The sequence below is a fragment of the Sinocyclocheilus anshuiensis genome, unplaced genomic scaffold (genome assembly GCF_001515605.1).
Source record: "Sinocyclocheilus anshuiensis isolate Anshui unplaced genomic scaffold, SAMN03320099.WGS_v1.1 scaffold246, whole genome shotgun sequence".
Lineage (NCBI taxonomy): Eukaryota > Metazoa > Chordata > Actinopteri > Cypriniformes > Cyprinidae > Sinocyclocheilus > Sinocyclocheilus anshuiensis.
In genome coordinates this window covers 1,010,960-1,035,569 of record NW_015542356.1, presented here as the reverse complement: position 1 = coordinate 1,035,569, position 24,610 = coordinate 1,010,960, and the positions used below count along the sequence as shown (strand labels likewise).

The window sequence follows — 24,610 nt, the reverse complement described above, 5'->3', positions numbered from 1 at the left end:
TGCAGCTCAACCAGGTCTCGTCCCATTCGTCGATATTTGTGATATCACAAATCCCAGAAAATATGCGTTGTAGTCCAAACGAGTCGTTCGTTGTAGTTTTTTTAAAAGTGATTTCGGTTAAATAAAATATCTCCTTTTGAAGTGGACTTTGAGCTTTGTAACTTTGCAGATCTTTTTTATGCTCAAACAGCAACATTACAGAGTAACTAAAGTTGAAAAAGTGAAAAAGCATAATAGGACCCCTTTAAAATTACTCTGTACTTAAATGTATAATTACCCTGTAACACATTCTTTTTGGACTTAACACGTGAAAGTTTTGGTTGCATGGACTTTCAATGGATGCACAAAAAGGATGAGAGAATATTGAGTTTATTCATGTTCTGAAGATAAACAAAAATGATACAAGTCTGAATCAAAATGGGAGTAAATGATGACAGAATGTTAAGTTTTGGCTGAAATAACCATTTAATTTGTCTCTTTCACAAGCGCCAAGAAAAAACAGCATTACCTTTCTGAGCCAGAGAGTGACACAGAGTTTATGGAACATGTGGTGGCACGGCAGCAGGGTTGCAATCTCATCTTTGACGTATTCACAACAGCAGATGGCACAGCACTGCTCCTGCTCTGCAGAACCAAAGAGAGTGTGCATGTGAAAGCATGTAAAAGACTCAACTCTGAACCTACAACACCAAACCAAATATTTAAACAAGTCTCGATCCAGTCATGCACACATCAAATTATTCATTTTAGTCATTAATCATTTTATGCATTCCAAAGCAGATTTATCACCCCAAATGCACTCAGGCAATAAAGTTGAAGTGGGACATTAGTGTGAGAGCAGGATTTTCTCGGCATTCATCCCGTGTGTTGAGTTTTGTGAAAAACATTTCTCATCTGGTGTTCATATTGCACTAAAAAGGAGTAGACAAAGTATTTCAAGTTAATCATTTTGAGGTGATGAGCTTGGGTTTCGGTGTCTGCCAGCCTGCGTCCCATATAGACTTGTGCCGGTATTCGGTAATGCGATATATGCTCATTGTGAATGTTAATGCATTAACTAAAGTTAACTAATGAGGTCTTATTGTAAAGTGATACCTATTGGTTTTTATAGTTCTTTTGCACTTTAATCTGTGTAAAACTTTTAACTTTATAAATTTTTCTGTATTGCTTTATTGCATTTAAATGTTCAGTTATTTTTGTTATAAGAAAAAAGTTATACTGTATTATGACAGCACTTTTTTAAAACTAAATTTTAATATCGTGATAATACCGTATACCGTAATAAAAGCATTAGCAATTAAACGCAACATGAAAATTTGATACCGGCATATCCCTAGTCCCATACTAGTAGCCATCCTAAATTCTATGTGATATTAGTAATTTTCAATACTATTTAGGGCAGATAGGGTGGATAGTATGCACATTGGGACGCAGGCTCAGTGTGTCTCATACACACTACAATTTCCCATCTGCATAACACTTCACATGGGCAGCAGTGAGAAACAGGAAGGCAAATTATAAATAAAGTACAATCACGTAAACACACACCTTGTTTGTAACACTCCTATAGAGGCTGTAATATACCACACAGAGTCTGTCGGTCTGCTGTTACACAGTAAAGTGTACAACTGCTGTATTACTAACTTTTCATGTCTGTTATGACCAGTTATGAACACTTGTATGTCGTGTTGGAATTCACCCTTTGCCCGGAGTCTGATTGACAGGCGATCTGACCAATCATAACACCGAATCCGACAAACAAACCAGACAGGAGAGTAGATTAACATCGGTGAACTTAAAACTTGAAAAGTATAGGGTTGGGTACCGAAACCCGGTACAAATATGGCACCGGTACCTATGTAACCGGTATGTACTAGAACCGAATTTGAACGCAGATTTTGGTGCCTCATTTCAGTGCCATGCCTGAGTGATCGATTGAAATATTTGTCCTCTGGTTCTCCGAAACGGACGTAAGAAACAATCGCGGTACCGCACGTGAAAAATAATATCCCGACTGAGAAAATGCACGTGAACTCAAGTCGGAAAGGTCTAATAATACAAATCCAACACATCTTTGTAGTAACGCGAGTGTCCATGTTGTTTTCACATTCCGACTTAAAAGCACAACTCGGGAAATGAGAGCATTCGAGGAGCGCGTGAATGCAGTAATTACACTTGCTCTGATGGCAGCAGGTAACTAAGGGGGGAGGCAGGCCACCCCCCTTAGTTACCTTTGCTATGTCCGTACATCACTTTGCGAAGGGTCAATTAAGAGCCACTCATGTCCTCAAACTCAGAAATTGTCCATTCGACAATGCTCATAACGCCAAAATGGATCATGCAATATCTTTGATGATCACTACATAAATATGCTTTTGAATATGCTTTTTTTACTGTAACATATCAAACATATTGCAACAAATCAATTAGTCAATTTTCAATTTGTGAATTTATTTGTTTTTTCTTTTTACAAATTTGACAATTTGAACTGTTTGTTTGAAATAAAAATTCATCTACTTTCCAAATGCATGTTTGTTGATATTATAGTAATCAATACATCCATGCATTTTTTAAAGCTTGATTGAGCATGTAATTTTAAAAAAAAATGTCAATCAAAAACTTGGTCTGCCAGTGAAACAACCAACATCTCTCTGGTGACATGCCAGACTTATCAAATAATATAGTATGCTTAAACCCCATAAAATAATGCTTCATCAAATAAAATTTCTTATGGTTTTTACTAGGGCTGCACGATAAATCGCATGCGATATTTAATGCACATCTTGTCAGAAAGCCGGTTCTGTAATCAGCGGTAAATCTCCATCACGTGCGGGCTTTCACATGGAGCAGCATTAACTACACAGAGCCGTTGTTCACTGATGTGCTGCGCAAAATAATTGCGCGAATAGCATTAAATATCGCATGCGATTTATCGTGCAGCCCTAGTTTTTACTGAACTTCTACTAAACACTGAGTCTGTCCAAATTCGCATATTGTTTGAACAGACGGATTAAAAACCTTACACTAGACTATAAGACACTTGCTGACTGCAGCATTGTATTTTGTGCACTTTATGTAGCTACAAGTAAAGGAAGTAGTACCAATGTTTTCGGCATTGATGGTGATCTGGGGTAGGCAGTCGATGATTTGTTCGGTGGCGGGGGGATGAGCCTGCTCCACATCTATAGTCAAAGACTCCAGATGAGCCAGTGCTGCCTGCAACACAACAAAACACATTAGCATATTTAATTTCCCCTGGATAAAGATAGGCAAGTTAATTATACATTAAGCCTTACATTGCTAGTGTGCTCTCTCATTGGCTGAAATCAATGAAGTTTGTTGGGGTTTAACAACATCAGTCAGCAACTGAGTCCAATTTCTTATTAATGTCTTTTTGGTTGAATTAAGATGGATCATTTATTTGTATAACTTAGCTGCTCATGCAAACACAATATTTAGATGTTAATGAAAAAGCAGCATACATTATGCAAGACTACTATGCTTTCATCTCATTAAGACATGAACAATAATCAAACTAAATGCATCTTGAGATTCCATTTAAATTTGACCATTAATTAAAATTGGTCCAAATGATGTGTAAAAGAAGCTACTCTTTATTAAAAAAAAATACTCATCTGACTCAAAGACTCTTGGTGACATCAAAACCTAATATAGTTAAGACTGCACAGTGATTCAAACAGCAATATCACAATACTATCTTCACAATACTTCTCTGTTTGGTAAACATTTTAATATATGCTTAATGCTAGAGCTGCACAATCAATCGAAATAAAACTGTAATCGTAATATGGCTTAGTGCAATTATCAAATGGCAAAGGCTGCATTTCACTTAAATAAATAGTTTATAGTTTCAGAGTAAAGTATGGCACTGTGTTTTCCATCTCTGCATCTGCTTTGAGTTTAGGTCACTTATAACATGCACCATCCATCTTCCCACACTTGGAATGAGCACTTACAACAGGGTATATACAGGAATCATGGAGTTAAATTTCACGCAGCAGTGAGCGCCGTAACAGATGACGTCAAATCTTGCAGGATTCCATAAATAAACTACACAGAACCCCACTATTTCGGACAAAGATACATAATGAAAAGATGATACAAAATTTAATACTTTGGAAAATGGCATAAAATACTTTTTAATGGCCTTAATTTTCTCTAAATTGATTTATCAACTTTTAATACTTTTTAAGACCCCGCGGACACCCTGTACAAACAAAACACAGGGTTTATGGGCTCCTTAAAATAGTTGTAGTTTTACATTTGAAAATAAAGAAATTAAAACAGCCATACATTTTAGTAATGTAGTTTTAAATATATATATATATATATATATATATATATATGTTTTGTTTTTTTTACGCTACAGTGAAATACTACAATTGTAATATTTCTTGATTGTTTAGGATTTTTATATTTTATTTTGTAATATTAATTATAATAATAATTATTATTATTTAATTATTAAAATATTATTATGCCCATCTTGGTGTATAGATAGATAGATAGATAGATGTTTCTAAACTCATAATTTAAATAGAGAAGAAAACCATACAAACCCCCCCCCAACAAATTGTGCAAACCAAGTTTATGCAACAGTGCAGAGGTCCCTCACCTCCATAGCCTGAGCAAGACGCTCCTCTAACGCCATGTAAGTAAGGAGCTGGGAATGATCCACATAAGAGATTGCTTGAGCCATCCCAAAACCATCGCCAAATTCATCCAGAAACCTGAAAAACAAAAGACTTCTAAATACAGCTTTTCTCTATTAGTCAGCATTTCATGTTGCAGCTGACACAATCAATACTTCTTTTTGTAATATATTATAGTAAATACATTTCATTACCATTTTACATATTTTAGGCATGCATCTTTGGGGTAAATCTCATGAATACATGTCATATTTCACCCAAAAATCTGGATTTATTTTTTTACATAAAGGAATAGTCTATTTTTAGGGCAGTTATATATTTTTATGACAAGCACATTTCCCTTTCAAATTCTCATTATCATAATGCATAACTGGTGAAAGGTAAAAAAAAATGAAAGAAAAAAATAGTTTTTTTTTTTTTTTTTATCTATAAGGTTTATTGACCTCCATTCAGTGTCCAGGTCTTCACTCATGCTGGAATCATCCTCCAGGTTATTGTTGCCATCCAGGATAAAGAGTCCAGGGTGCACAAACTGACTGACACCATCAGGGTCTTCATCACTGCTGCTGCCCGAGTCCTCATTATACATGACCCAGGGGATCTCGCCCTCCTCCAGAGGGGTCTGTTCCCTGAAGAACACCACACACAAACACAAGACAGCGGAAAAAAGGGAACATTATTACTATTTAACATTACATTATTTAACATTAACATTACATTATTTAACATTATTAAATGCTTAACACATTTCAATTAATCTGACATTGCATTTCATTCTGTCCCCAGTGACCAAAGATGTTGGAATAATAGCAGTAGCATGTCACTGCTGTAGACAGACTCATTTATCAGTAAATGATGGGAAAAAACATCCTAATGGCCAATTTATTAATCAAGTCCAGATAAGTGGCCTACCCAGACAACTTTCTTATTTGAGCCATATGTGAATGTGTAAGCCTAGTTAACTCAATACATCCCTATAATGCTCAAAAATGTGATCAGCAACGCAGCTCACTGAACTTTCATATCTACTGCTTTAAAATGAACAGAGTATGATTAGGTTGATTTCGGTAGATGAATAAAGGGAAAAAGCCACAAAAATAGACAAGAAGTGATAAGGAAAGGGAATGCACATAGTCTGCAATATGTAAATAATGTAAAAACTTTGCCACATTTTACGGATGCAATTTTACAACGGATGGCTCTCACTGATGTTTGTTTCAATTGGCAAGTGATTATTTTTGGAATGCTTATTAAAAATTTGTTAATAATTTGGCATGGCGAAATGTGTTAAAATAAATCCTTTAATGCCATTAGAAAACATTTAAAATTTTTCGCCAAAAAAATACAATTACCAAAACTTCTAAATGGACATATCTCAGTGTTGTTTTTTGAGGGGGTAAAACAAAAAAATCATTAAAAATACTAGTCTTTTGTCAATGGGGTGGCAGCAGAGTAATTACTCAGTATTACTAAAGTGTTTGGAGTTTGTTAGAGGATGTGTGCTTACTCTAAAGCGAGGTTGAGAGAAGGCACTTCCTCCAGACTGCTGCTGCTACTGCTGTCAGGCGGCTCATCCATGCCAGGCAGAGTCTCCCAGCTTTCCTCACTTGTGCACCTCTCTTTCTCCAGCCCCGAGTCAGACGTCCACGAGGCCGACCACTCGCCCTCGCTGAATTCTGAGCTGCTGCGGAGAACACAGAGCAGGATACAAGCACAAACACACGTGAGCCCACCTCCTAAAAGTCAATCTAATCCTCTTAGCTGAAGAGCCTTAGCATGCAGAATGAGCACCCACTGAGAGTACCTTTGGCACCTCACTCATTTCCTGAGTGTATACCTTATCAAGCATTCACAGTAAACGCCCAAGCTCATCCTTGACTTCAATTAGGAGGATTTTTTTAAATGAGGCTCATCCACCTGACTTTGCAATTTCTGTAACTCTGTTAGCAAAATCTGGAACAAATTTAAAAGCCTGTTTTGGGCAATTTTGTAATTTTCTATAAATAAGCAAGCAAACATGTATAAAACAGTATAAAAATGTACATGTAAATATATATTTTTAATATCTTTTGTATCAGGGTTGAATTGTATAAACTCTAGAGTACTAGTGATGTAAAAATTGAGAAAACTGAATAAAAAGTATTTACTTCCTACAATGCTATAGAAATATATCTAAAATATCACAAAATAGGTAACAGGCTCGCACATAACATGTGGGACCTAAATATTATGCTTTTGTTTATTAAAATTTAATTTTAAAAATACATACTTTTGAACTCAAAGTTTTAAGTTTGGGGACACATTAAATTAATCAAAAGTGACAATAAAGACTTGATATCTGTCTATAATATTGCAAAATAGTTCTATTTCAAGCGGATGCTTTTTTTTTTTTTTTTTTTTACTTTCTTTTCTAAGAATCCTGAAAAACAAATGTATCTCAAGTTTCCAGAAAAATACGTAGAACCACATTGATGATGATTAAAAAAAAAAAGTCTTGAGCACCAAATCGGCACATTGGAATGATTTCTGAAGAATCACGTGACACTGAAGACTGGTGTAATGGCTGCTGAAAATCTAGCTCTGTATCTTAGGAATAAATTACATTTTAAAATGTTCAAATAGAACCTAGATATATTTCAATGCAATAAATTACAGTTTTTGCAATAATTTTTGATTACAGAAATGCAGCCTTGGTGAGCATAAAATACCTTTTTCAAAGGAATTAAACATATCTTAATTTTTTTTAACAATAGTGTGATAGTTTAAAACATCTAAAGATTTTCTTCCATTACTACATAAATAACACGAAGGTAAAAAAGGTTATGTGACATCAATTTAGTCTCATCACACCAACTGTGTTGTACTGACCACTGGCATTGATGCAGAGAATCCTCTTACTATATATTAATGCACATACAGGCTTTTTATACATTTTTATATACATAATTATCGTGCACAAAGCTGTACAATTCATTAAACACATTTTAGTGCAATAAATTAAATGGAAATACATGCAATACTGTACCTCTCATCACCCTTTGTAGATGGGTCACATTTTTCTCCAAATTTCTCCAGATCTTCCCAGATCTCATCATCCTCCTCATCTACTTTGGCGTTATGATCACCCTCATTTTTTCTGTCCTCAGAGTTGAGGTCACTCAAGGCCATGGGTGGAAAGTCAAAGAGCGACTCATTTTCAGGGCTTGTTTGTGTGAGGAAACCCGGAGGTGCTGAGCCACACTTGTCTCTGACCGCTGCGCCTGACAAATGGCTTACTTCCTCTTTTTCTGAACGTTTCCTCCTTTCAAGGTGAGTCTCGCTCGTCTGTTTGCGGATCTTTGGCCTCACGACCATTTCGGACTGAAATGTTTCTTCGGGGTTGGTTTTTCCTGTGCCTTTATAGGAAGCGGGTACAGAGCTGGCTGTAACCCCATGACATTTTGGAGCTTGGTCTTCACCAACCAACAACGGACTAACTTTCCTATTTGCTTTTACAGTTCTTTCAAAATCTGGTTGCTCACAGCAAAGGTCTGTCGCGCTTTTAGAAGGTGCCATTTGCACTGAATGTTTCCTTATTTTTGAAAATACATTAGGATGCGAATCATCAAGCGAATTTCCACCCAATTCACAAATACCATCAAGTCTCTTCTGAGCAGCCAGAGATGGATTTAAACTCGAGTCCTCCTCCTCAGCCCCGCTGCTGTCAGGCTCATAGGCATCAATGTTGATGTAACTCAGAGCTTCCGGGTTGGGCTTAGGGTCTTCACTGACGGGCCACACTCTAGCCTGTTCGCTTTTTTCCATGCCAGAATAATATTTTCTGTCATATGGCACAACCTGGTCACTCTTTGGTCTCTTGAAATGGTTTAAGGGGGCTTTTGTGACTCTACACAATGAAGACTGCCTCCTGCTGTGGCCCTCCTGATTTGATGCTGCGTTTAACTCAGGGCACACTGCATTTGTGCATGCTGTCGGCAGAATATTCTGAAGCACTGAAGAAATGTTGCCCTTTGATGCTAGAAGAAAAATGTTTCAGTTATTATTCATTCTCCTTCACAGAATATTATTTCATTGTTTTGTATAGGAAGTAAGTGTATATGCACTATAGACTGAGTGTGACAAAGAAATGTTTTGGTTACATTTCCTCCAAATTTACAAGAATATAAGAAGATTTATTCTTTGCATCACAAAAAATAAAACCTATTTTAGAAACATTTCGATTCTCTGTATTGTCTCTTTCATGACAATTGTGTTTACCCCAAAATTGTCATTACTGTAATAAACCAAACCTCATTCATTATTGTAATAAAATAATAAAAATCCCCTTGTCCTGAAAATTAAAATTACCTTAATTTTTTTTTTTTAAATGACAAACTAAAGGCAGTGCAATAAATACTATTATTGTGCCACGTTCTTAATTATACTTCACAATGTAAACAATTTATTTTTACAAAGAAAAAAAATCTCATTTAATAATTAAACATTGTAATAAATCTATTTTTCTCAATGAGGTAAACTAGAATGAAATTTTGATCAATTCAGGGACAGTCAAGAGACCATTTAGAGTAAGAAAATGAGAACATGCTTTAACATGTACTTAATTGCTGTAAAAAAAAATAATGTTGCAAAAAGAAGTCTTACTGGTCCTGACAACAGGCTTCATTTTCTTAATGAAAAATATTTTTTTGTTGTTTTCATTTGGTTTTAGGGGTGAAATATGACCTGGGCATTTCCTGACAGTCACCCTATAAAAACATAAGAAACCGAAACCCATTTCAAACTACTTTCTACCCACCCTCACCATTCTCGTATATATTTGCATAATAAAGTCAAATGGTCTCCTACAGGGTTTCTGTCTACACCTTTTAAAGGTGATGAATGCTTCACTCTAAAGCAGAACAACCCACACACACGCATATTTCAGCTCTTCAAAATCCCTGTTACATTCCCAATATTACAAAGCTGTTTATTCACCATGAGAACCTCAATCTCAAAATCCATTCCTCCACTTCTATTGCTCACAGATTTCCAGTTACTCAGGATTTGTTTGCTGAAGTTTGTAATTTTAACATAATATTTGAATATAATATTCAGTGACAACTATAAGTAAGCCATATTTAAGTTGATTTCCAGAATAATCTTTAAAAAAAAATTATATGTTTATTTGGATTGACAATGGCTTGGCTTGAGTTTGGAGTGGGATCACAATAGCAGTCATTAATTTTGCAAATCAGTTTTTTTTTCCCTCATTTGTGGTGAGAAAATGACACACTTGGGCTTAAATGTTGAGTAACTCTTTAGTTTAATTATCCACTGAGGGTTTCCATCACCAGCTGGTACGTACCCACTGCCGGGTCCTTTTGACTTCTCGTCCTCTCCATGTTTTGACAGTCCACAGTGGATGCGACTCTTTGTTTATCTGTAACTGGCCGGAAACTGATATACGCGTGTCTCCGGCCGTACCTCCTGCCTGAGATGGTCTGGTATCCTCCAGTTGGTTTGGGCCATGCAGACTTGCCTGCTTCTTGACCCATTCCTACGAGAAACAGAAGCATACATTCACAACAAGAACAATAACTATGAAGATAACCATAACTATATAGCTGTCCACACCAACGCAAGATATCGTTCTGTTTCTTATAAGTGTGTTATGTCAGTTATGTCATCTACCACTTTAAATGCTCAAGCTCTTTGAAGTCAGATAGACTCAGACTGCCTGTTTATGTTTTTATCAGCTGAAAAAAAAATTGTTCTTTCAGCTATATTGTTCCTGTTCCCTATTCACAAAGAATTAGAACAATTATTAAAACGTTACAGTTAGAACCACAGCTATCGTCCTTGGTGTGAACAGGCCTTGCAAGTTTGGCTTTTCATAAATCTTGACTGTCTCAACACTAGAAAGATTTTTTTTTAATGAAAACATACTGTGTGACACCTATGCATCAAATAACACACAGTTCTAACCAAGATTCTTCATCTTTGATGCAGAAAATGCAGCAATCTTTTAAATATTGGTTCAATCCCTTATAAAACACATCCTGTTCAGGTGTTGGAGCATCTACTAATAAGTCATGGGCGTTAAACACAGGGAATATCTCAAATGTGCAATGCAGTGCTACTCCAGGACCAGGATTAGGACCAGGTTAGCTTTCCAACCTATGACAGCTCACACTGATGTTTATCAGAGTAACATCACGACAGTGCTTTAGCACAGCCTGATTATAACCCATCACTGTCTTGTTATTGTTGTCAATGTGGTTTGCAGCAAACACATCACATTCCATCCGTCAACAATACGCACTAAAGGTGATTAACATATGCTATCGCTTGTCACGTTACATGGAGATAAATCGTTGCAATAAATGCAATATACAGCCCTCAAAACAGATTTTTATCCAAAGAAACAGACAAATCCCGTGATTAACATGATCAGTAGGATCAATTCAGTCGAATACGGGCCCTGATACAAGTTGAGCGCAGCTAACAAGCTAACGTTAATGTTTGTCGACAGGCGCTGCTGCTTCTAGGGCGTGGATTATAATGTCTGCCGACTCCTTCATTCCTCCAATTTCACGCAGAAAACTCACACGATGTTTTGGTTTAGGAAATGTGTCGTTTGTTAACGGACAGTACCTGTGTTCCTGGATGCCTTCTGTATCACAACTAATTGCGAACGTCACCATGAAACTTAAGGGTCACGTGACACATGTCCGCCAATCAGCTGTGAGTATCATTGGCAGTATTATAATTGGGTGCAGCTAGGCAGCTGTAAACCAACTGCAACACCACGTGTGCAATTTAAAGCCCACCTGGAAACAGAAAGCAGGCGGGGATAGGATGGGATGGGGTGGAATGCTATGCTATAGGACGGGACAGGGCAGGGTAGGATAGGATAAAATAGGGTGACACATTGGAATAATGCAAGTTCAGGTTGGATTAATTGTGTGAAACTGAAAAAGAATTGATTTCCAATGATGCAATTGCTAGGTGCTTCATAAAATATTAAGTGAATGTGTGTAGACCAGGAAATGATTAATTAATTCATTCGTAAGAATAATTGGAGGAAACATACAACACAAAAATAATTTCACTTGATTAATCAATTAATGAATTAGCTAATAATTTATTAAGGCAAGACACTAAGTAGGCTAAACAGCATTAAAAAAGATCACTGCACAGTACATTAAGACCATTTTTTTTGTATTATAAGTTTTGAGAAATGTTATGTTGAAATATACAAATGAGGCATATCTAATTAAATATGCACTACATATTGCATAAATGTCCAGAACAGAAATCTAAACATTGGATAAAGCAAGCATTTTGTTAACATTGAGTTAATGGTTTTTAAGGAGGGGATTTTGGATATCTCACTTTATCTCTTCATAAATCATAAAATACCACTCCATAAATCATCTCCATGAATACTGTCAGACGGCCAGAAAAAAATCACCATGTTTTATATAAGATGTTTATACAAAATAGGTGGATGTTATATGAACAAACCATTCTGTATAAACGTTCAGAGAATAGAAAAGAATAAAAAAGAATAGAAAGTTTGGTGTATGTAAGTACTACTGAAATGCAGATTTCTTGTTCAGTGCATGAGAAAAAAACTCATTTTGAGAAAATGGTCTTCAAAGATATGTATTGTAATTGAAATGTACACAAGCAAACAGATGAAATGTAAGAAAATAAACCCTTAAATGTGTATTTTGGGTGTTTTCTTCCCACTAGTTTCAAAGACTACAAGTTACAAAATAACTCATAAATCTCAAAATTGACCAGTGCCTGAAAAAAATGGCTTTGCTTGTAGTGTTTTGCATTAATTCAGATTTATTTTAAATCTCAATATACTGAATATATTTTGAAATATAAGATATAACACGTTTATATAAAATATAGGCCTAACACAATAACACGGAACAAACATTTAGTTATAAATTCCATATTTTTACATTTCTATATGTTACAGGGCAGGCTATTAATAATTAGTGTCTGTCAAATGTTTTTGGGGGGTTATTTTAGATCTCTGGGACCCCACAGATAAAGACAGCCTCAACAGTAAATTGACTCAAATGTATGGGCTCACTTGATTGCGTGTGTGTGTGTCTGTGTGAGTGTGAGTGTGAGTGTGGTGTGTGTGTGTGTGTGTGTGTGTGTGTGAGTGTGAGTGATGTGTTCACTCGTTAGGCGGCGCAACTCCACGCTCACTTTTTCTCTGTCTGTAGCCCAGTAAGCGCAGGAAGGGGACAGGGTTGGCGCTTTTCCTTTGCCTGTTTGACCATCACAATTTGCTGAATCACACAAACTCTATCGCATCGTCAAAACTTTGAAGACAGATCGCAGTGGATTTCAGTCCGTGGATACACAGCGCGACATTTCCCCTCCGTCAGCTAGAGAAGGTGTCTCCTTCCGCACAACTCTTCACGGCGAAAAGACCTTTCTTTTTCACTTCTGCCTTCTGTCACCTACGGGACCACCGCTCGCGAGCCACACGCTTTTAAAAGTTTGCCTTTCATGTGAATGTACAGGACTCCTCTGAGAAATGAAGCTCAGCAGACAGTTCACAGTTTTTGGCAGTGCCATATTCTGTGTTGTGGTATTTTCCTTGTACCTGATGTTGGATCACATAGATCATAGCAAAAACCCAAATGGAGAGAGAATTCAAAATGTAAGTAGCTTACTGTTCTTACGCTCATCAATAAATTGTGTTATATGAAGAGTGTTGTCAGCATATGTGTGTTTTATGTGTTCAGACTGCTGGTCCGTGAACTTACAGGGTAATATTAACTCGATGCTGATGTGGTTGATAAAAGACAGTAGTTTGAATTGATAGTTTGCTTCCTTCCAAGTGACATTATGCTGTTAAAATAATAAATTGACACAAAGATGGCTGTGAACAGTAGGCTAAGTCATTTCCTGTTTCTTAAATACTTTATCGTGTGTTTTTATTGAATAACTTATTGTGATACTGTTCTAAGCAATTAAGAAAGCGAATTAAAAGAAAGATTGTGTTAAGCTTCGGACAGTGAACTGATCTCAAAGGTCATTAACCCGCAGTCCCCAGCGTTCATAGGTTGTGTTTCAAAATCCCAGCGAACTGCCTACAAAGACAGCACAGTGTGATTCCCACTGAATTCTGTTTTTGCATTCAAACAGGCACAGACTCCAATGAATGGTCCAATGAATATTGTATTTTTATGGTTGAAGTTAAGGTATCATTACAAAAGGCGCAAAAATGTATCCTCAGCAATACCTAGTCATAAGAACAACGATATTTCATGCACCTTAAGTAGCCTACACAGTTGTTAAATTCGAGTCTGATATGACTGAAAGAAAAACGTTTTGTTGAGTATTCGTTATGTCAGACTGATTTAAACCGAAATCATACGATTGTATTTTTTACGATTAATTAATTGAATCGACTCATAAGAGTCATTTGCTGGTGAATCAGACTACATTGTTCGCGCTGTACGTTTGCTTTTGCATGCAGCTTGCGAGGTCAGCTCAAAAGAAAAAAAGTTTTGGCATAATTGCATAGTCTTTTTATTCCATCTCATTCTATTCAGACTGTAAGCTAATAAAATATCATTTGTTTTGCTGTGACACTGGAGAGTCAGTAGAAGCGGAGCTGAAAATGCGCAAACAGCTTTGACGCATCTCAACTGGCAGTTCACTCGGTTTTGAGACATACATAATTCTTGCTATTTTCCCTTACGTTTTCCACTTAATGCTGTTAAAATGTGCGATTAAAAACAGATTCAAATACACTGTCATTACTCAAATGTAGGCTACTGTAAGTGATTTGTTTTCCAGTAAAGCTTCCTGGTGGTGTGGCCAGTTCAAATGAGCTCATGAATCGAAAGGGAGTCAGTTCTTCTGAATTCTGAATTTTTTTCAGAAACAGAAACCTGTTATATTGGAAAACTGTCACATTTCTGATGTGTACAGAGGGTTACGATTGACAGCCGAGAAACAGTGATGTTTAGTGAATTTAGGCTTACCCTAAATTCAGTAACAAGTCCTACAGTGTCTTACATACACTGTTTATTTGAAATCCAGTAGACTAAACCTAAGCTTAACACTCTGGCAGCAGCAAATATGAATCTCCTGAGAGTTTTACAAGGTTTAGCACTGATGTTATTTGACATTGATGTACTATAATCTGGTGTGACAAATATTCAAACACCTCTTTTGAATGACATTTGAGAGCCATAGTGGGAGAATTCGAAATTAATGTTGTACATTTTAGTCTCTACCATTTTCATAGACACAGTGCTTGTGCCTGATCTGGAAAAGTTGGCGGCCAGATGCTGCATTAAATTACTTTGGATGTTAAAATATATTTTCTAAATCCATAAGTCTTGTAAACAAAGTCTGAGATGTGCTATATTCAGTTTCGCTTAGTTATGTAGTAATGCATTCAGTTATGTCATTGTCTGAATTTTGTGCTGAAGGAGTACGTGATTTTGACCAGTCTTAAGTGTTTCTCTGTTTTTCTGTATTCTACAGGGTCAGCTTGGTATTCTGCAGGACAAAATAGACCACTTAGAAAGACTACTTGCAGAGAACAATGAGATCATTGGCAACATCAGGGACTCCGTAATTAACCTGAGGGAAACTGTGAAAGATGGGAAAATGTTTCCTGAAGGGAACATGAGTCAGGGGGACTTGGAATTGCTGCCCCCTGCTCCTGCACTGCTCCCCATCCACTCAGAGGACTGCCAGTTTACAGCAAGGACCTACTCCAAGGCAGCGGATGGAGTACAGGTACAAAAAAAAAAAAAAGATTAGGTTAAGATTAGGTGGACCAATTGATTGTCAGGGCTCAATAATAATACTTCTTTTGCTTGCCCAGTGATGCGGATTTCTATAGTACCTGCCCTGTCAGTATCTGATATAAAATTATATATATACAGGCGCGGATTAACGCACAGACTTGCCTAGACTGCAGCCTAGGGGCCAGTGTTGCCAACTAATTTTCAGGGGAAGTTGCTAAAGGCAGATCGATTTGTTGCTAAAAGTTGCTAAATGACATTGTGATGTAATTGCGTGATGACTTCATTGCATAACCATGACACAATACACATCACGATTTTTTTTAAATGTTATTTGTTCATAAAAATATTATAAACATAAAATATTTTAATTTGTAAAAGTAACATAAGTAACATCTTTATGATCGGATTTTTTACAACATTAAATTATTGAACAGTTACACATTTTATGTATTTTCTTATTAACTAGTAAAACTGCACATTCTGAACAATTATAGTTTTAAGCAGTGTACTGGTAGTTAGTTAGTGTGCTACACAAAAGTCTGTAAAAATAGGACACAATGTACTGTTAATATGAAGGAACAATCCGTATTCCACATTGCATTTTGTGTTTTAAGGTTACAGGGTTACAACTTAATGGATAACATCCTGGCAGAAAATGACTAGTGCCTTTTCAGTTTTTCCACATATTTTTTCTTACAGTTTACCTAGGGCTGGACAATAATTCAATATCAATATGTATCGCGATATAATTTTTTTCAATAACGGTGATATGATTTTTAAACACATTTCCGATATTTCGATATACATTACCAGTTTCCCATACATTGATTTATTTGTGGCGTTTGAAATTTTTTTTTAAAAAGTGTAAAAATCTCGCCTCTTTTAGTTCTCATAAACCCAATCTCGTGTCTCTTGAGTTAAGTGACGGTATTAATGATAATCAAACAACAACAGACGAGGAGAAAATCACTCCCTGCTCTTGACAGAATAGCATTTGTAGCTTTTATAAGAATTGATATAGTGAAAATTGTGCACTACCATCACATTCACATCAATGCAACCAGTAAATAAATTGCTACTAGAGCACAAATTTTTTTACAAGAGGACATATTTCTTCATTGATCTAGTTACTTGATTCTGCTCTCAAAAATGCACCAGATTTATGCATTTAAATTTAAAATGAACAAAATTTTCTTACAGGGGGGCATACCCCCAGAACCCCCTAGAGGAGCCAGTGTGCACCCATCAGTCTCACAAAATCCTGTGGGGACACTGGGAATGTAGAGGAAACACTGTTTGATTGGCTGTCTCAATGTATGTGTGTGTATGCCAGTTCACCTTACTGTGTGTGTGTGTGTGTGTTTAATATTTTACAAATAATTTCATTTAAATACAATCAATAATAATAAAATAAAATATATACAATCAATAATAATAAAAATATAATAATATACAAATAATAGATATATACACAATATATATTATTAGACTGTAATTCAAATGCTGAATACATTTTATATTAAAATAACCCTAATTGCAATAATATTTCACAATATTACTGTTTTTACTGTATTTTTTTTTTAATCAAATGAATGTGGCTTTGATGAGCATTAGTGACTTCAAAAATTATACAGACCCCATACTTTTGGCTATGGTAGTATAAATAGTTTATGTTTATATATTTCTAAAAGTTTTCTTTACAAAAAAGTTACAACAATTTTTATATAAAAAAAAAAAAATTCTTTTAGCCACAATAGCTGGAAATAAGCCAGTTTTAAATAACAGTGTGTATATAACATTTGCATAGGCCAAAAGGGCTGTGCAATTAATCGAAATACAGTTTTGATTTTGATTTCGGCCTCCAGCGATTATGAAAATACATTAATAAAGATAAAACGATTATTCCGCCCCATTCCGCCTTCCTTCCAGCGGTGTGGTTTCGCTCCACCATAAAAGCCCAATTTCATGTGCAAATCAGTTAAATCATGTAACGTGACTTTTACAAAATGGGACGTGTTTGATTTATTAAAGCTGATTAGCTTTATTCATGGTTTTAAAAGCGCGAAAGAGAACTTGCGCTGCTCCTCAAGCAGCATTTCTGTGATGCGCTCAAAGACGGAACAGATCACGGACATATAAAGTCATCTTTTAGCTCAAGGTGCACGCCTAAACGGTCAAATACACGCAAAAATGTGTCAAAATGCGGCACTTAGTGATTATTCACGTAATCCCTCGTCGGTCATGTAATAAACGTAAAGAGTTGAGAATGAAGATACATGTATAAAATGTATGCAGTACATGGATAATTGTGCATGCATCTATTAATCATTTTGAGTCTAATTTCATCCCATACCCCCAGAGTGAGTTTTTTTAAGGCGACCATTATTTTAGAACTTTTCCCCTTACTGTTTCCATGGCGACGCGTCATGCTTGTCACGTGACACACCGCTGCCACAATAACACTGTATGACAGATGGATCGCTTTTATTTAGTTTTTCCTTTTTTATTTAAAATATTCACAAACTTGCATACCATGTCATGAACAATCTGATATTCCGATTCACAAATATGTGTAAATGAGTGTGTTTTGTTGTTTAAAAACCTCTCTAAATGATCTTGATCGTGATCTGTAATGTGAGATGGGCGCCGCCATGTTTGTTTTTTTATGTTTTACTAATATTATTTACCCTAGTATTCTGCTGTGGTATTGAGAATTGTGACATTTCTCTGGTCTCTAAAATGTAAATGTCGTAGCAACCTTCTTTACAGAAAATATATATTTGATATATATCGCTATCTTTAAATAAATCATTATTATAAAGTTTTGGTCATATGGCCCACTCATAATCGTGTTAAATAATCGTGATTACAATTTTAACCAAAATAATTGTGATTATGATTTTTGTCATAATCGAAAGCCCTATGTGATAGAACACATGCATTCAGATGGCAATTAATTAATGGTGGAAAAGGTATCCATTCTTCCTCCAGATTAAAACCTCAATATCATCATATTTTTGTAAGATGTACACAAGTAAACCACACTAGCATACTGGTCAGCTATATGATAAAGGCAGACTTTAACTGAAGGGTTAAAATATGTTATCAGGATGTTCACAGCTGTTGCATGTATTTTGTATGTTATGAATCAGTAAGACATTCATCATTCCATAAGCATTTGGTTGGCATGACTGAGAAAGTAAGAGAAAAATTATTCATGCAGTCACCTTGAAACTATGTTTTGCTATTTTATAATGCACAATATACTTTTTTAAAAGATTTTTGCCTGAACAATGTTACTGTAAACAAACACGTATAGATCAATGCCAGCGAGACTTGTTTTCTGGAGACCCATTCTGTGGAGGTTGAGAAATATTTCAATGCCTGAATTGTGTCACACTAGCAGACTAATTTTTTGCATATATTTGCATGTGAGTTTGTCTATGGCTTGCCTTATTCCTCAGCCCTTTACCGCCTTTATTTGTTTCACATGGGGACGTGATGTAATATCAGCATTTACAGGTGCAAGTCTATGATTTGTATTGCTATCCAACCTAGGAATATTGGTGTTTTTCCACCCGTCACTTGAGAAACAAATCCCTGCTGAATTACCTCCCGTTTTTTGACAAAGACCAGGGTTGTGTTGTGTTTGTCAATAATTCAATTTAATTCCTGTCCAAATAAACATCTTCGAGTTTACATGCAGGAAATGCTTAAGAGAATATAATTTTTTGTTTGTTTGTTTCAGAAAACTGACAGCTGAAATTAGCTAGAACCACATGTTTTAGGATGCCATCTGGATTTAAATAAATGTAGCCAATACAAACAAATACATGCTTTGTCCTCTTTTGATTTAAATGATGCTTGAATGAGTTTAATCACAGAGAATCCATGAGGATGCTCTTGTTATCATTAAACTAATTGTCAGTGAATTTTCATCAAGACTTCCTCCTGCCCAGCCTTTAAGTACTCCACAAACAGATTTTCACTTTCATAACCAATAGATATTGATGTACACATGTAGTAGTATTATGAACTGACTTCTGCACTTAGTCAACAAAATAGGAATTGAGTGGAAGTATGTCTGTTATAGTCCAGTAAAATTATGTTCTTTCCTCATTTCTTCCAGATGCTGGATGTTTATGATTTACTCAGCTTTGATAACCTTGATGGTGGAGTATGGAAACAAGGCTTTGATATCTCTTATAAGGACAATGAATGGGACAATGAGCCACTCCAAGTCTTTGTTGTGCCGCATTCACATAATGACCCTGGTGAGTGCTAATGTTTGTTGGCTATTGTCTTGTGTTTGTAGTCAATGAGAATCACCGTTTATCAGGTAAACAGACAAGTGTTTGTTTGATGTATGTACATGATGAATATTACAAGCATTTGTGATTAATGGCTGAAATTTGATCACTTGCAGACCTAGATTAAATTCAGGGATGTACGTGAGTAATTAACTAGTGAAGTACCCGTGCACAAATTAGTCAACTAGTAAAAACACGGTTTGAGGCAACAATGAAATATAATTTCTCAATGAATATTCACCTAAATCTCACCACTTCAACAGTGTTTGGGTGGTACTTAGAGCTGGGTCATAAATCTATAACAATATCTATTGACAAAAATAAATCCACAACATTGTTAATAAACATTTGAGTAATTCGCTCTATTTAGCCTACATCTAGATATGTGAAGTAAAGCTATCATTAAATTGTTAAATACAACACAAACTCACAGTTCATAACTACAAACCGCAAATATAAAAGTTTGTGCAGTATGTAAGTTTTGTTGTGTAACACCTTATTTGACAAAACAAAATGTTTTGTTGTAAATGTAATTATAATTTGATTTGATTTAAACTGTTTAAGCTTTATGAATTAATTTCATTAGGCACCAGTTTGATGATGAATATATACTGTACATTAAATCATAAAACACAGAACCCAACCCAACAACATATATATACTTTTATTATCGAGGTCTAACAAGTGTGGAATGCATTTCCTTTCCCATTATTGGTATGAAATCAATAGCATGATGAATATTTATATCAAATGATATAGAAAAAAACGTGATAACATTTTTGGCCATTTTTCCCAGCCCTAGTGGTACTCAGGATGTGAGATGCTTTCAGACACACATGTTAATTATTATTAGTGTATTCAGTTTCTGTTAGAGTCATGCAAATAAAGCGAGGCAGTATTTAGAATGGTTTTAAAACAGAAATGGAACTCTTGAATTTATGTTAATGCACTTACATAAATTATTCATTACAACCTTTTTATAGTTTCAGCTATAGTTTAAATAGACTAAAAAAACGGTCTATGTTTGAGTCTGACTAAATAAACCTTTTTGAGGTAGGAATAGTTTTCCAGGCGGATGAATGTCTGTTGTTTGAAAAATCCCATGGGAGGAATTTGTTCTGTGTAAAACTGATTTAGCTTACATTTGGAAGGAAGTTCTTTCTCAATCAGTCTTTAAAACTCAAGAAAATGTGGTTTATTAGTACATGTATTACTGATTTTATCTTACTTTTAATTGTAGGATCTTGTTTTTACATTTATATTTATTTTAGTCTATGATTAACATCTTTTTAATTACAAAAGAGTAATTTCTATTGCCATTTAAGCTTTGTCTTTGATTTGCACTCTGAATTAAGATCTGTCTGTGATCTGATCACAACTAGCTAGACGAGACACATATTTACACCTGGTAGTCTCTCAGCTCTTAAATCTCTTTTGACCACTTGGATGAGATTTTGAGTGAAGGGTCTCTGGTTTCATGACTATATACATCACTCATGATCACCAATAAATTCTTACTGTGTGTTGATTTTGCATAACATTCCACATGTCCTTTCCTTTCCTTTCCTTTCCTTTCCATTCCATTCCTTTGATTTCCTTTCCTTTCCTTTGATTTCCTTTCCATTCCATTCCTTTCCATTCCATTCCATTCCTTTCCTTTCCTTTCCTTTCCTTTCCTTTCCATTCCATTCCTTTGATTTCCTTTCCTTTCCTTTGATTTCCTTTCCATTCCATTCCTTTCCATTCCATTCCATTCCTTTCCTTTCCTTTCCTTTCCTTTCCTTTCCATTCCATTCCTTTGATTTCCTTTCCTTTCCTTTCCTTTCCTTTGATTTCCTTTCCATTCCTTTCCATTCCTTTCCTTTCCATTCCTTTCCTTTCCTTTCCTTTCCTTTCCTTTCCTTTCCTTTCCTTTCCTTTCCTTTGATTTCCATTCCTTTCCGTTCCTTTGATTTCCTTTCCGTTCCTTTGATTTCCTTTCTTCTGCACTTCTGACTATCTCCTTGGTTGGTTTTGGTGTTAGGATACATTTTGCACCCTGTTCAACCACTTCTGGTCAAATCACCTGAGAGCGATATTAATACCAGGTGTAAACGGGGTCATAGTTACGTCAGGTCCTTTTCTGGTATCCTTGTGCTTATTGTGAGAAAGTCGCCATGACAACGAAGTTAAAGATACGATATAATTTTACACACAAAAGGTCTAATATTTACATGGTTATACTTTAAAGGGGTCATATGATGCTGCTAAAAAGAACATTATTTTGTGTATTTGGTGTAATGAAATGTGTTTATGCGGTTTAAAGTTAAAAAAACACATTATTTTCCACATACTGTACATTTTTGTTTCCCCTCGATGCCCCCCCCCCCCGCCTTTCTGAAATGCGTCGATTTTTACAAAGCTCATTGTTCTGAAAAGCGAGGTGTGCTCTGATTGGCCAGCTATCCAGTGTGTGTGACGGAAATGTTATGCCTAGGGCTGCACGATAAATCGCATGTGATATTTAATGCGCATCTTGTCAGTAAAGCCAGTTCTGTAATCAGCGATAAATCTCCATCACGTGCGTGCTTTCACATTGAGCAGCATTTACTACACAGAGCCGTTGTTCACAGACAAGCTGCGCAAAATCACGATCATATTTTGCGCATACGGCCTAGTTACGCCCCTACCATACTGTTATGCCCTGTTCGGCCAGAGCGACGATTCAAAAACATTAAAACCCATTATAAACGAGGCTTTTGTTGCATCCAGTGGGGACGTAATTACGGATTATAATAACTTATATTTACTTTTTACACGTTGCGTTGCATCGCGCCACGTAAACAAAACCATGTCTGCATTTGTGATCGGAGAAATGACAAACAAGCGCTACTCTACACTGCTCAAAACTCGCGTTTGAATCACCAGTCTCTTTGGATTTGAGACTTTAGTCTTTGCAACTTTACAGATCTTCTTTATGCACCAAGAGCTTGTAACACTTCAAAGAGAAAGGAAAAATTGAAATCGCATCATATGACCCCTTTAAGAATTGTGTGTATTTTGTCCATTATAAAGTGCCTTACTAAAACTGTGAGTTTTAGCTTACAAATAGTTAGGGATAGTAGAGATTACTTCCTGTGATGATGGACAAGTGCTGTTTATAGCTGAACTTGTATTGAACTCTGAATATTTCTTTAAACCAGCTAACTGAATAGACTTGCCGTTTTGTGTTTTTTCCAGGGTATTTCAATATCTGTCATAGATGACAATTGATGTACCTTTCCACAGTCATCTCACTCAGGGCAAAATAACTAATAATGAAATAGCATTCTACAAAAACAGGAAGTTTATTACTTGACCCTTCTGTGTGAATTACCAAGTGTGCACTTCATATTTTACATATATGAGAAAGGACAAAATGGAAATTATTGTCAGATACACAGCAGTCAGTATTTTAACTCACCAAAAAGGAGTTTAATATGACATATTACCTGATTTTCTCTTACTTTGATGGTAGGATTTTGTTACTAGATTTACCTCTTTTTAATCTATGATTAATGTTTTTTTTTAATTACAAATAAATCTGAAATCATATATATGGAAATATTAAATATTATTAAATATAAATATTTCAGGAAATATATGCCTCTTCTATAATAAACATTTTGTCTATTTGTACTTTCAGTTTATTTTGATATTTTTGTAGGGTGAAAAGTAAAAAAGAAAAATCTGGTTGGTTTATCCATACTCAAAAGGAAAAGGTTGATGACTTAATTTGTCATAATGTTTGTTTATTATTTCTTAAATTAGCAGTGAAGCTGAAGTTTTGAGTAAAATATTAACATTGAAAGCAAGCCATGCAGGAAGCCATTTTGTTATTATGTTACAGGGAAATCTTAAAACAGGAAATTATGTAACAAAGAGAGCCCCATGGCAGGTTCACTTGATCCCGATCACGTGATTTTTAGCAGGTTTTTACATAAGTTGTTTCTGTGTTCAGTTTGATGCAGCACAAAAAAAATAAAAAATAAAATAGGGGCTCACAAGACTCTCTAAGCTTGAAACTCCGTGTTAAAAATGCAATACGCATGGCACAAGATGCTAAAAACTTTTGCTAAACGAAATACTTAAAATATTACTTAAAATAAATAAACACAAATGTAAATAAATAAAGCCTATACAATTCAAATTACTCACTCAAGTGTGACTAGACTGTTGATGGATAACTAGTGTTCCAACATGAACCCATTTCAGTTATTTTTAAGCAAACATTACCAGGTGAATTAACATGCACTGTTCTCACACACGCAGGTCAACCGACTCGCTAGCACGTTTGTTGTTTGACTTCATAATTTGTGTGTGTGGTAACCTGATCTGTCCTGTTTTTGTTCTGTGTCAACATTTCTTTCACTTGTCACTTGTTTCTAGTGTTGTTTTTGGCGGCCTGTTTTAATTTTAGTTTTAGTCTAGTCTTTGTGTGAAGCTGTCATTTTAGTTTTTATTAGTTTTAGTCACGTTCATACTCTTTTTAGTCTAGTCAAGTTTTAGTTAACTAAAAGTCTGAGCATTTTAGCCTTATTTTAGTCAGAATTATCCATGACTATTTTAGTCTAGTTTTAGTCGACGAAAACTGATGACATTTTAGTCTAGTTTTAGTCGACGAAAACTGATGACATTTAGTCTAGTTTTAGTCAATGAAAATTTTATTTTAGTCTCTTTTTAGAAATGCAATTCTATTTAACCCAGTCAATATAGTATAAGTACCTAGTAGTACAGACGAAACCAAAATTTTCTTTTAGCCAAACCCATTTCAAACAAAGTTATCTTATTATATTATTGTTACCTTATAGACTCAAGAATACAT

The 24,610-nt window shown here is 35.5% G+C and overlaps 2 protein-coding genes across 2 annotated transcripts in view; one reads left to right on the top strand and one right to left on the bottom strand.

Moving 5' to 3' along the window:
• LOC107691728 (E3 ubiquitin-protein ligase Praja-2-like) overlaps window positions 1–11,384 on the bottom strand; it is a 16,169-nt gene extending 4,785 nt beyond the window's left edge. Inside the window, exons 1-8 of the mRNA XM_016490520.1 lie at window positions 11,307–11,384; window positions 10,018–10,209; window positions 7,699–8,689; window positions 6,181–6,357; window positions 5,117–5,302; window positions 4,637–4,751; window positions 3,102–3,216; window positions 509–624 (exon numbers count right to left, since the gene is read on the bottom strand). Coding sequence (XP_016346006.1) covers window positions 509–624; window positions 3,102–3,216; window positions 4,637–4,751; window positions 5,117–5,302; window positions 6,181–6,357; window positions 7,699–8,689; window positions 10,018–10,207 — 1,890 coding nt within the window. The 5' untranslated portion in view covers window positions 10,208–10,209; window positions 11,307–11,384. The remainder of the gene's footprint in view (window positions 1–508; window positions 625–3,101; window positions 3,217–4,636; window positions 4,752–5,116; window positions 5,303–6,180; window positions 6,358–7,698; window positions 8,690–10,017; window positions 10,210–11,306) is intronic.
• A 1,509-nt stretch (window positions 11,385–12,893) lies between these two features.
• man2a1 (mannosidase, alpha, class 2A, member 1) overlaps window positions 12,894–24,610 on the top strand; it is a 105,283-nt gene continuing 93,566 nt past the window's right edge. Inside the window, exons 1-3 of the mRNA XM_016490515.1 lie at window positions 12,894–13,347; window positions 15,189–15,446; window positions 19,587–19,731. Of these exons, the coding sequence (XP_016346001.1) occupies window positions 13,222–13,347; window positions 15,189–15,446; window positions 19,587–19,731 (529 nt within the window). The 5' untranslated portion in view covers window positions 12,894–13,221. The remainder of the gene's footprint in view (window positions 13,348–15,188; window positions 15,447–19,586; window positions 19,732–24,610) is intronic.